Raw genomic sequence first — 12,833 nt, 5'->3', positions numbered from 1 at the left:
AGCAGAAATTAGATGGTTGTTGCATTGGAGAATGTTGCAGCCATCTGTCATCTCTGCCGATGAGGTGCGAGACTCTCCGCATCCCCAACGTTTGAGGCCTGCAGGAAGAAACAAAGGTAAGTAAACATTTTCTATCACTTTCCACTTACCTCACATACTTACCTCTCCACACTTGCACCCATCACTCACCTCCACAGTGCACTTTAGCACCCCTCCGACCCCCGCAGACCCATTGCTCGCCTCGGTGACCCTGGCGGGGTTCGCAGCCTTCGGGAAGCCCGCACTTGTGTGGGTAAAATGGGGATAATCCTCTTATCTACCTGTTAACTGCCTTTAAGTGGCTGTAATCCCCTTCCCGCCTCCAGGAGATGGGACCCCGCGCGGGTCGGCTACCCGCCTCCCGGGAAGATGGCACGGAGGCGGGTTGGGGGCGGGATGGGTACCTGCCCCCAGATTCTGCCATTTTCCCGGCAGTCCCGCCTCCAAACCCGCCTCCCCAGGGCTGGCAAGATCGCGCCCAGGATGTCCCAAAGTTCTTCACATCCAATGAATTATTTTGAGGTGTGGTCACTGCAATGTAGAGAAACGTGGCAGATAATTTGTGCACAGCAAGGTCCCACAAACAGCAATGGGATAAATGACCAAATAATCTGCATGTTTAAATAGTCTGTTTGTGGTGGATTTTGTTGGGTCATATATGCCAATATGAAGGGTTAAGTAATAAAAAATTACAAGCCGATTTAAAGAGCACCGAGGTGAAAATAGACTTTGTTTGTAAAAATAGACTTTGTTTGTAAAAATATTTAAAGAGACAATGTTTGCATAGGGCTCTGTGGATGTGGTTGGGGGGGGGAGCGGAGGGAGGTAAGGTCGGGCGTTGGAAGATGGAGGTTTGGAAATTGGGATTGAAAGGCTGGAAGTGGTAGGCTCAAGACCTGAGCACTACTACCGCCACAGACATAAAATCAGGGAGTGGGAAGGGCACAAGAGCCCTGAAATTCCAATTGGGCACTGCAAACAGATCAGGTATGTTGGTTTTTGTGACTTGATCAAAGCCTAGCCACTACTACTGAGAAAAGGCACCCAAGTGGGCACCTACATTCCAGAACTGTTCCCCATGTTGATAGATCAGTGTCCATGATGATACTAGTTCAGCACAATACCGGGGCAGTAATTCCTCCCCAAACGCGTGAGTACAGAAGGGGTACTCACGCGTCTGGCCGGAGGAAATGCCGGTTTTCAGCATGCACAGCGCATGCGCTGAAAACCGGCATTTCCTCTCCTCTAACCCAAGAGTTGAAGAGGCTAGCGCGTGCGCTGTAGGGGGCAGCGCGTGCGTCTTGGATTTCCTCTGTTTTGGGGGATTTGCGCATGTGTAAAGTCCTCCGGTCTTTACGCTTGTAAAAAGCACATGTAAGTATTTATTTTTACAGGTAAGTGGTGTTTTAGTGCAATTTAGAATTTTTTTTTCCACAGGTTTATTATTTTAAAGAATCTACAATAAGGTAAGTTTAGTTTTAGACCCTTTTTATTAAAAATTAATTTTTTTCAAAAACAAAAATTGTTTAAATTATTTTTTTAAACTTATTTATACTTAATTTAATGATTGGGATGTTTTTTTAAATTTTATTTGAAGTTTAAATAGTGTTTTGGGGTGCAGTACTTCATGAGTTTGACAGTTCTTACTCTCAAACTTATGAATGAAGTTTCCCCTCCCCTGATTGGCTGAACAGTGCTCACCTGATCCCAGCCGGCACATCGCACTAACTACGCCGCTGGGTCAGGTTAGCACAGCGCGCCGACATCAGAACCTGGCCACTGAAAGGAAATCCACTGCGGGCCAGGTTTCAGATGTCGGCGCGCAGGGTGAGCGCACATCGGGGGCTTGCACGCGCGGCAAGCCCCCGACCCCAAGTTCTGGGCCAACATCTTCTAAAAACTTCAAGTTCACCCTGGACAATGCAATGTGAGATTTGTTAGTATGAACAGACAAAATTGAAGGAGCAGGAAAAAGACCAGCTGATCCATCAAGCCTGCCCCACACCATGATGGCTGGAGCATCCGGACGAAATACTTCCTCCCTCCCTCCCTCTTCCTTCCCCTCCTACCCCCGAGCTATTTGTTTTGTGTACAATGTGGATCTCCTGTAACACTTTTATGTCATGTCTTGTCTTTCCATAATGTGTGTCATGAAGTAACAGTAGTGTACTGTTTATGTTATTAGACTAGTAATCCACAGGCCTTGACTAATAATCAAGCAATAGTTCAAATCCCACCATTGCAGTCTGAAAATCTGAATTTAGGTTAAAAAAAAAAAGTTCTGGAAATAAAAAGCTGGCACCATGGATTGTTGGACTTCAAAAGTTGGACTGTTGTACAAACCCAACGTCCTTAAGGAAGGAAACCAAGTGCCATTACCCGGTTTGGCCTATATGTGACTCCAATCCCACACCAATGTGGTTGACTATTAACTGTCCTCTGAAGTGGCCAAGCAAACCACTCAGTTTTGGGGATGGGCAATAAATGTCGACCTTACCAGTGACGCCCACATCCCCGAGAATGATTTTTATTTTTAAATGTTACACTTATTTACTATATATAATTACCTCAGAGACCTCCAAGTAAAAGGCATTACACTCCATATGTGGCTACCCACCGGACTTTAGTTTTTTGGCCCTAGCCAAAGGCCCTCCCACTGCTCCTCCCTTCCCTGGTCAGATTCTCTCCACTCCCTGATGCCAGCCTGGAGCACTCGCCATACCCCACCTTTGTCACTGCATATACAAAACAAGAAGAGGAGAGAGACAGAGAAAAGCAGACACAAGATGTACAAACACATAAGTGGAGAACTGGAGAAAAACAGAATAGCATACAAACAGTAAACCAAAAAAAGGGGAGAGAAATACAACAGAGACAGAAGGGAAAGAGCACAAACATCGATGTACCATGCTCTCTATGGCACAGAGACAACAGACACAGGTCAGAGGGAAAAAAAGAGAGCCTATCCTCCAACTCATCATGAGTGATGTCACAGAAGATCCATAAGGCCACCCATGCATGTAGACACGTGATGGCTGAAGTGTGATATGACCGACAGGAAAGCCTCACAGTTGCATTATTTTTAAACAATATATTAAAATATGTATTATATTCGTTGAAGGGAAGGAGAGAGGTGGGGGGTCTGGCAGGAGAGGGAGAAGGAGAGAGTGAATGCTGGAGGGGATGAGGAGAACTAGCGACAATGAAAACTTCCATGCTAAACACAGCAAACTACACAGGGCAATTGTCACAACATGCTACATGTATTTCCTTGCTGTTTGCAAATTGGCTGCTGCGTTTCCTACACTACAACAGTGACTACACTTCAAGAGTACTTAACTGGCTGGAAAGCACTTTGCGAAGTCCTGAAGTTGTCAAAGGCGCTATATAAATGCAAGTCTTTCTTGCTTGCTTGCCTTTTAAAAAAAATAATACCGATCACTCAAATCTTCAGTCGAGCACCAAACCCCTGAATCATTTCCCCAAATTTGTCGATGCCTCAGAATGGATACATTCAAACATTTTATTGGGAAATTTGTATGTTTTCACAATTTTTATTTTGCCTAAAATCTTATTTTGGCTATTAGAAATTTCAGTCACAAAATATGCTGGATAAAAGATTTTTCAAAAAGCATTTGAAATGATTTGATTAGCTCACCCACAAACTGAAACGGCAATATGTTTCCATATAGTTTTCCCATTAAAAATGTTTACAAACAGGAACCCATTATAAATGTTTATACAGGCAGTCTCCATTGTAAATGTTGTTATAAAAAGCACACCGGAAGTGCACACTATAGTAAGATTTTAATATATAAAAGGTATGTACACATACTCAAATACGTACCTCACAAACCCATCTCAACCCACCCAGTTCCTGTTTCTACATGCACGCAACTGCAGAAAGCAGCAGCGACTTCACAAAAAAATTATTTTCGCAAGTAAAGTAGAAATTTCACAAGTTTTGAGCAAGGGTGGAGATTTGAAAAAAATATATATTTTTCTCCGCAGGATAGTAAACATGTAGAACAGATTCCCCAAAGAGACGGTTAGTTTGTAGTCAAGTAACACCATCAAACAGGAGATATTAAACAGCATTGCTCTATTTTTTCCAGGAATGGTGTGGAAGGAATTTGGCATTCCTTAAATTACAGGGATCAACAGGTAGGTGTTGGGCAGGTAGTCTATGATAAAATAATCATACATTCACTGGATGGAGCAGTCTTGACGGTATGCATGGTGCTTTCTTGCTCCAGACTTGATTTCCAGCTTTTGTAATATTCTGGGGGTTTTTTTGTTCATTAAAATATATTCATATAAGTATGATTTCGGTATCAATGCATATTGGTACCAATGCACTAAATAAGACTACTGATAACACAGGGAAGTTACATTGTTAAGAAATATTCACAGATAATTGCTGTATTAAAGTTGAGGGGAGGGAAGGGAGAGGACAATCTGGACAGGATTGTGGTCAACAGCCTCTTTAAAAAAAAAAAAAAAAAAAAAATTTCAGAACCTTTAAGTTAGGTAACTAGGTGTGAAAGTTGCAGTCTGCTCGTCGATTTGAATGAAAAACCACGTCCTAGAACATCTAACACAGGTGTGAAAGTTGCAGTTTGAAAAAAAGGAGAAAAAAAAGTGGTGACAAGAAGTAGATGGTCTTTAGAATTAAAAAGTAGTGTAAATACAGAGAGCTGGCTCATGGATACTGGCCTCCGACCCAAACAAGCACAAGTATACAAGCAGCCATAACTGATCTAGGAGTGCTTTAATGTGGATATTGGGCATCACAAGCAAAGGAAAGGTTCCATTCACAGGAATTTGGTGCCCCTTACTTTGAAAATCTCAAAAATTAATTTTAAAACAGTAAACTGAAGTAACTCACCCATATCCTGTTGCTGTGCTGTTCTCCATTTCCAGCGTTTGAGCGTGTTAATGTTCCAGATTCCTGTGAGCGAGCGCTCTTCAACAGACACCACTGTTCCCAGCACCTTCAACAGGTCCTGTCAGAGTTTTCATGTAGAAAGAGAATTTAGACGTTATTTAATTGATGGGGGACTCAAACGTTATGTAACTGGTTTGCAAATAAAAAGCCATTGATTACTAAAAATAAGACAGATTTTGAAATGCAGTTTGGATCCTCTGCTTCAAATCTACCGCCATCACCCCTCTCCTCAAAAAATCAACCCTTGACCCCTCCATCCTTGCAAACTACTGCTCAAACCTCCTTTTCCTCTCCAAAGTCCTTCAACGTGTTGTCGCCTCCCAAATCCGTGCCCATCTTTCCCGGAACGCCATGTTTGAATCTCTCTAATCAGGATCCTGCCCCTGCCACAGTACTGAAACGGCTCTTATCAAAGTCACAAATGATATCCTCTGTGACTGTGACAAAGGTAAACTATCCCTCCTTGTCCTTCTCGACCTGTCTGCAGCCTTTGACACAGTTGACCACTCCATCCTCCTCCAACGCCTCTCCACCATCGTCCAGCTGGGTGGGACTGCACTCGCCTGGTTCCATTCTTAGCCATCCAGTCATAGCCAGAGAATCACCTGGAATGGCTTCTCTTCCCGCTCCTGCACCATTATCTCTGGTGTGCCCCAAGAATCTATCCGTGGCCCCCTCCTATTTCTCATCTGCATGCTGCCCCTTGGCGACATCATCTGAAAACAGTGTCAGTTTCCACATGTACGCTGATGACACCCAGCTCTACCTCGCCACTATCTCTCTCAACCTCTCCAAATTGTCAGACTGCTGTCTGACATCCAGTACCAGATGAGCAGAAATTTCCTCTAACTAAATATTGGGAAGACGGAAGCCATTGTCTTCGGTCCCCGCCACAAACTCCGTTCCCTAGCAACCGACTCCATCCCTCTCCTTGACAACTGTCTGAGGCTGAGCCAGATTGTTCACAACCTTGGTGTCGTATTTGACCCCAATATGAGCTTCCAACCACATATCCGCGCCATCACTAAGACGGCCTAATTCCACCTCCATAACATCGTATGACTAAGCCCTTGCCTCAGCTCATCTGCTGCTGAAACCCTCATCCATGCCTTTGTTACCTCTAGACTTGACTATTCCAACGCACGCCTGGCCGGCCTCCCATTTTCTACCCTCCGTAAACTTGAGGTCATCCAAAACTCTGCTGCATGTGTCCTAACTCGCACCAAGTCCCGTTCACCCATCACCCCTGTGCTCGCTGACGTACATTGGCTCCCAGTTAAGCAACGCCTCGATTTTAAAATTATCGTCCTTGTTTTTAAAATCCCTTCATGGCCTCGCCCCTCCTTATCTCTGTAATCTCCTCCAGTCCTACAACCCTCAGAGATATCTGCGTTCCTCCAATTCTGCCCTCTTGAGATCCCTGATTTTAATCGCTCCACCACTGGCGGTCATGCCTTCAGCTGCTAACGCCCTAAGTTCTGGAATTCCCTCCCTAAATCTCTCCGCCTCACTAGCTCTCTTTCCTCCTTTAAGACACTCCTTAATACATACCTCTTTAACCAAGCTTTTGGTCATCTGCCCTAATATCTCCTTATATGGTTTGGTATCAAATTTTGTTTGATAATGCTCCTGTGAAGCGCCTTGGGACGTTTTACTACATTGAAGGTGCTACACACACAAACACACACACACACACACACACACACACACACACACACGTTCAATAGCAAAATACTGCAGATGCTGGAAATCTGAAATAACAACAGAAAAAGCTGGAAAAACTCAGCAGGCCAGGCAACATCTGTGGAGAGAGAAATAGAGTCAACGTTTCAGGTCGAAACCCTTCTTCAGAACTGAGAAGAAAAGTAGGAAATGAAACAGATGAAAAAGTAAGTTGGGGCTGGGAAATGGGGGAGGGGATGAAAGAACAAAAGGGAAGGTTTGTGAGAAGTAAAGAGACATTAAGGAGATATTCAAGGCGAGACGAGATGGTAATAGGACAGATTAAGAAACAAAAGATGGCTCTAGATGAAGTGTGAAATGCGTGGCAGACTGAAAGACAGCTGCCATGTGGGAGAGAAAAAGAAAAGAAAAGGCACAAACCAAAAGTGTAGATAAAATATATATAAATATGATCTAAAATTGTTGAACTCGATGTTGAGTCCAGAGGGCTGTAAAGTGCCTAATCGGAAGATGAGGTGCTGTTCCTCGAGCTTACGCTGAGCTTCCGTGGAACAATGCAAGAGGCCGAGGACGGTGAGGTCCGAGTGGGAATGGAGCGGTGAATTAAAGTGACAGGCGACCGGAAGCTCGGGGTCACCCTTATGGACTGAACGGAGGTGTTCCGCAAAGCGGTCACTCAATCTCCGTTTGGTCTCCCCAATGTAGAGGAGACCGCATCGTGAGCAGTGAATACAGTATACTAGATTGCGAGAAGTACAAGTAAATCGCTGTTTCACCTGGAAGGGGTGTTTGGGGCCCTGGACAGTGGGAAGGGGGGAGGTATAGGGGCAGGTGTTGCAGCTGCTGTGCTTGCACAGGAAGGTGCCGGGCGAAGGGGAAGGGGTGCTGGGGGTGATAGAGGAGTGGACTAGGGTGTCTCGGAGGGAGCGGTCCCTACGGAATGCTGAAAAGGGAGGCGAGAGGAAGATGCGTTTGGTGGTGGGATCACGTTGGAGGTGGCGGAAATGGCAGAGGATGATGCGTTGAATGTGGAGGCTGGTGGGGTGAAAGGTGAGGACAAGGGGAACCCTATCGTGGTTCCGGGAGGGAGGGGCAGGGGTGAGGGCAGAAGTGCGGGAGATATAACGGACGCGGTCGAGGGCCGTGTCAACCACGGTAGAGGGGAATCCTCGGTTGAGGAAAAAGGAAGACATGTCGGAAGCACTGGTATGGAAGGTGGTATTGTCGGAGCAGATGCAGCGGAGATGGAGAAACTGGGAGAATGGAATCGAGTCCTTACAGGAGGCGGGGTGGGAGGAAGTGTAGTTCAGGTAGCTGTGGGAGTCAGTGGGCTTGTAGAGAATGTTAGTCAATAACCTATCCCCAGAGATGGAGACAGAGAAGTCGAGGAAGGGAAGCAAAGAGTCGGAGATGGACCACGTGAAGGTGAGGGAAGGGTGGAAATTGGAAGCAAAGTGAATGAAATTGTCTAGTTCAGGGCGAGAGCAGGAAACGGCACCGATACAGTCATCAATGTACCGGAAAAAGAGGTGAAGGAGGGGACCCGAGTAGTACTGGAACAAAGAGTGTTCAACATATCCCACAAAAAGGCAGGTATAGCTAGGACCCATGCGGGTACCCATAGCAACAACTTTGATTTGGAGGAAATGAGTGGAATCAAAGGAGAAGTTGTTCAATGTGAGAACAAGTTCAGCCAGGCGGAGGAGGGTGGTGGTGGATGGGGACTGGTTGGGCCTCTGTTCAAGGAAGAAGCGGAGCGCCCTCAGGCCACCCTGGTGGGGGATGGAGGTGTAGAGGGATTGTGCGTCCATGGTGAAAAGGAGGCGGTTGGGGCCAGGAAAATGGAAACTGTTAAAGTGGCGGAAGGCATCAGAAGAGTCGCGGATGTAGGTGGGAAGAGACTGGACAAGGGAAGAAAAAATAGAGTCGAGATAGGAAGAGATAAGTTCTGTGGGGCAAGAACAGGCTGAAACGATGGGTCTACCAGGGCAGTCCTGTTTGTGGATCTTGGGAAGGAGGTAGAAGCGGGCTGTGCGGGGTTGGGGGACTATGAGGTTGGTGGCTGTGGGGGGAAGATCTCCAGAGGAGATGAGGTCAGTGACAGTCTTGGAAACGGTGGCTTGATGTTTGATAGTGGAGTCATGGTCCAGGTGAAGGTAGGAGGAGGTGTCAGAGAGTTGGCGTTCAGCTTCCGCTAGGTAGAGGTCGGTTTGCCAAACAACAACAGCACCACCCTTGTCAGCGGGTTTAATGACAATGTCGGGGTTGGATCTGAGAGAATGGAGTGCTGCAAGTTCAGAGGGGGGTAGGTTGGAGTGAGTGAGGGGAGCAGAGAAATGGAGACGGCCGATGTCACGGCGGCAGTTAGCAATGAAAAGATCTAGAGAGGGTAAGAGGCCCGAGGGAGGGGTCCATGTAGAACGAGAATTCTGAAAGCGGGAGAAGGGGTCAGCTGTGCGGGGGGAAGACTCCTGGCCAAAGAAGTGGGCACGGAGACGAAGGCAGCAGAAAAAGAGCTCACCATCGTGCCGAGCTCGCAATGCATTGAGGTGGATGCGTAAGGGGATGAAGCTCAGGCCTTTGCTGAGGACTGATCATTCGGGGTCAGAGAGGGGAAGGTCAGAGGGGATAGTGAAAACGTGGCAGGGGGTGAGATTGGGAGAAGGGGGGTCAGAGGAAAGTGAAGGGGAAGAAGGTTCCGGAGGGGCGTTGGTGTTCAAGAGCTGATGAAGCTTGCGATCCTTGACATCGGAAAGGAAGAAAAAAAGTTTTTTTTGAAGCGTCGGGTGAGTCGAAGGATAAAATGGAACTGTGGTCCCAGACAGCTTTGAGATAGAGTGCGTCGGTGCTGCTGAAGAGAGAGGTTGACAGTGTTCATGTGGCGCTGCATGGCATTGAGCGTGGATCTCAAGATCCGGCGAGAGCAGTAGTTCGAGGAACGATGAATATCTTGGCGATATTTATAATTCTGGGTGGATCCGAAACACGAAGGGTGGAAGTTGTTGTTGTTGTCAGGAGTAAAGTTGATTATGTTTGTACAATAACAACCTCATAAAACAGCAGTCATTATGGATTAAGAAGATACTGCCTAAACAATCTCCTTTTTTGAAGAAGTGCCATTGCAAATGGACTGTGGAAAGTCCTACCAAATGGTGGTATCTAGAATTCCTAAAAAGCTTTTGACAAAAATCTATTTAAGTTCATAGGGGTGGCAGCTCAGGGTAAAACCTGGTAATGCATTAAAGAATGGTCCAACTGTAGGAATCTGTGAGTAGTTGTTAAAGGAATGATGTCAAAGTGAAGGAGTGGGAGGGAATGAACTGAATGGAGCATCGCAGGAATCAGTGTTGGGGCCCCTGCTGTTTCCAATTTACAAAATTACTTGGATTCAGAAGCACAAACTGGTCAAATTGGCAGACAATATCAAGTTAGGAGGGCACGTTGTATCCAAGCAGGCAGTTTGGGAACTATAAAACAGTATCTAAATGGGCAGAACACTGGCAAATTTAATTTAATTCAAGCAGAAATACTACACACAGCGAGAAAAAAGGCCAACAAAAGCACTCCATGAAAAGTGCTGAAATAGTCAAGGGTGACGTTTAAAGTTACCCAAGGGTTTTAGTAGAGTCAACACTCAACATGCCCAAATAATGCAGATCAGCACTTAACAAACCATGTAGAATGCTGACCGATAAAGCCAAAACAGCAAAGTACAAGTCAGAGGACGTCATGCTTAAACTCTGTAGTGCTGTAGACCATACTTAGGGTATGGTGCACAGTTCTGGTCTCCATATTATAAAAAGGATATAGAGGCACTGGAGAAGGTGTAAATAGATTCACGAGGATGATACCAGAACTGAGGGGATATACTTACCAGGAAAGGCTGATCAAGCTGGGGCTCTTTTCTCTAGATTAAAATGATGACGGGATTTGATAGGGTAGACGTAGAGAAGATGTTTCCTTTTGCGGAGGAAACCAAAACAAGGGCCATAAATATAAGATAGTCACCAATATATCCAATAGGGAATTCAGGAGAAACTTCTTTATCTAAAGAGTGGTTAGAATATGGAACTCGCTACCACAAAGTGTAGTTGAGGCGAAGAGCATAGATGAATTTAAGGGGAAGCTAGACAAACACATGAGGGAGAAAGGAATAGAAAGATAGGTTGATAGGGTTAGATGAAGAGAGGTGGGTGAAGAGGGGTGGGAATAGGCTTGTGTGGAGCATAAACATCAGCACAGACCAGCTGGTCTGAATGGCCTGTTTCTGTGCTGTAGATTCTATGCAATATGCTCTGGTCAGATCACATATTTAATGCTGCGTCCAGTTCTGGTCACTGAGACACAGGGAGGCCATGAAGGCAGTTCAGAGCAGAGCCATGACACTCATCCCTTGTGTAAAAGGACTGATTTATAAGGAAAAGAGTAAATTAACTTTCAGTTTTTTAAGCTTCTTAGAGGGATACAAGACAGTAAATGGTATAGAAAAGATAGATCTGGAACACAACTTCAAACTAGGCCATGAGAGTAGGACAAAGAGACACAGATTCAAACGAGTATAAAAACAAATTTAGGACTGATGTCAAGGAATGCTTCTTCACACAGAGTTATCAATATGTGGAGTGAACATCTGGGTAGGGTAGTAGCGACAAAAATGTTAAGAATCGTTAAGAAATAGTTGGATGCCGTGAAGGGGGATGAACTGTTGGGTTTTGAAGTGGGGTGAATAGCCTTCCTAACCTATATCGATTTTGCGATCTTGTGAAAGAGAAAAACAAACATTTCAATCGTGATCTGTAAGAAGTTACAAGAGTTCATATTTTTGTTCTTCAACTTCGTAGTTGGCGAGAGAGGTGGAGGGAAGAGAGGAGAACGTCTACTGAGTGGACCACAATTACCGCGCCATAAGCAGCTTGATTTTCATTTCCTAACTGATGTGAGCATTTTTTCACACCCAGCTGACCACTCTCAAATTCGTGAGGCGCTGTATTATTAGAGGTAGGGGTGGAGGAGAACTTAATGATGGGTAGTAAAACCACGAGAGAGTTTTTTTTGAAAAACTTAAAAACATTATTTATGACCCAAATTGCTTTTCTACATAATTTAGTGTCAGCAGTTGGTGATGTTTTCCTATTATGGGCATTGAACTTCCTTTGCATTTGCACCCAGACACAGAAATCTCCTAGTCAATTGCATGGTTTAAAGGATCGTATAATTTGGGGCATAAGTGAATTACGCACATAGCTACAATGCACCCATATCTCCTCGATGTTTTACAGCCATTTATCGATCCCTCCCCCAAACACATTTTGGCCCATAATACTGGCCACGCCCCCAATTACAGAGCCTTATATACGAGCGGACTGAAAGTGCACTTGCTCAGAGGCTCCCTTAAAATGATGACCAGGTAATCAGGTGAAGCAGGAAACAATGGCATAAGCCACAATAAAAATTGAAAAGCTTCCCCAATTGTAGGTTCTTAAAACATGCTGGGGGAAAAATTGGGTGAGTAGTGCCACCTGTTAGCGCCTAAAGAGGCAGTCAGTGGCTGTAGCGCCACTGGCTGCGCCTCCCGCGATATTCAGCAGGGGCGCTAATGGTGGTGTTAGACATTTGCGCTGCGCCACCACCGATGACGTCATCGGTGTGCACAGCGCCCCATTCGCGCCACGTTCACGATATTTGGTAGCGAACGCCGCAGTTGAGCCGTTCGCTACCCGCGCCCGGTTCACGGGGCCTTACTGTGCCGGCAGAGGCGCAAGTTAAGGTGGAGGTGCGGGGCGGCCGCTTTTTCGGCGGCCGCCTGCCAGCACCTCCGTCCCCGGCCTCCTGGTCCCCCCCCCCCACCGCGGCATTGCCGGCTGTTTCCCGAGAGCCCGACACTTCTCCTTACTGCCGGGCTCTTTTGCCGGCACTCGCGATCGGGGCTCGCGCTGTTGCAGGCCCCTCCCCCTTAACAGTGGGAGGAAGGCCTGCAGTACCGCAGCGTGCCGTGCCGCGAAATTCACTTTCACGCCCTAAGAGGGACGCAGAGCGCCTCCCTCGAGGGGCACTTCAACTGAATTTGCGGCGATCACTAATGCGGCAATCGCGGCGCAAATTCCAGCGCCCAGGCAAATTTTGCGCCGCTGGGGCGCCTCAGGCCAATTTCTTGGTCGCTGTG

The 12,833-nt window shown here is 46.3% G+C and overlaps 1 protein-coding gene across 3 annotated transcripts in view; it reads right to left on the bottom strand.

Annotated features, from left to right (window-relative positions):
- man2b2 (mannosidase, alpha, class 2B, member 2) overlaps nucleotides 1-12,833 on the bottom strand; it is a 65,932-nt gene that overhangs the window by 3,030 nt on the left and 50,069 nt on the right. For all 3 annotated transcript variants that reach the window (XR_015081033.1, XM_086008157.1, XR_015081032.1), the window contains one exon: nucleotides 4,928-5,045. Coding sequence is in view for 1 of the 3 variants with exons in the window: in XM_086008157.1 (XP_085864283.1) it covers nucleotides 4,928-5,045 (118 nt within the window). In the remaining 2 variants the exon portion in view is untranslated. Of the gene's footprint in view, nucleotides 1-4,927; nucleotides 5,046-12,833 lie in introns of those variants that run through there.

The sequence above is a fragment of the Somniosus microcephalus genome, chromosome 2 (genome assembly GCF_052327205.1).
Source record: "Somniosus microcephalus isolate GS21.2 chromosome 2, FLI_Smic_1.0, whole genome shotgun sequence".
NCBI classification, from domain to species: Eukaryota; Metazoa; Chordata; class Chondrichthyes; order Squaliformes; family Somniosidae; genus Somniosus; species Somniosus microcephalus.
The sequence above is the reverse complement of the archived record's forward strand: the minus strand, read 5'-3'. Positions and strand labels throughout refer to the sequence as shown.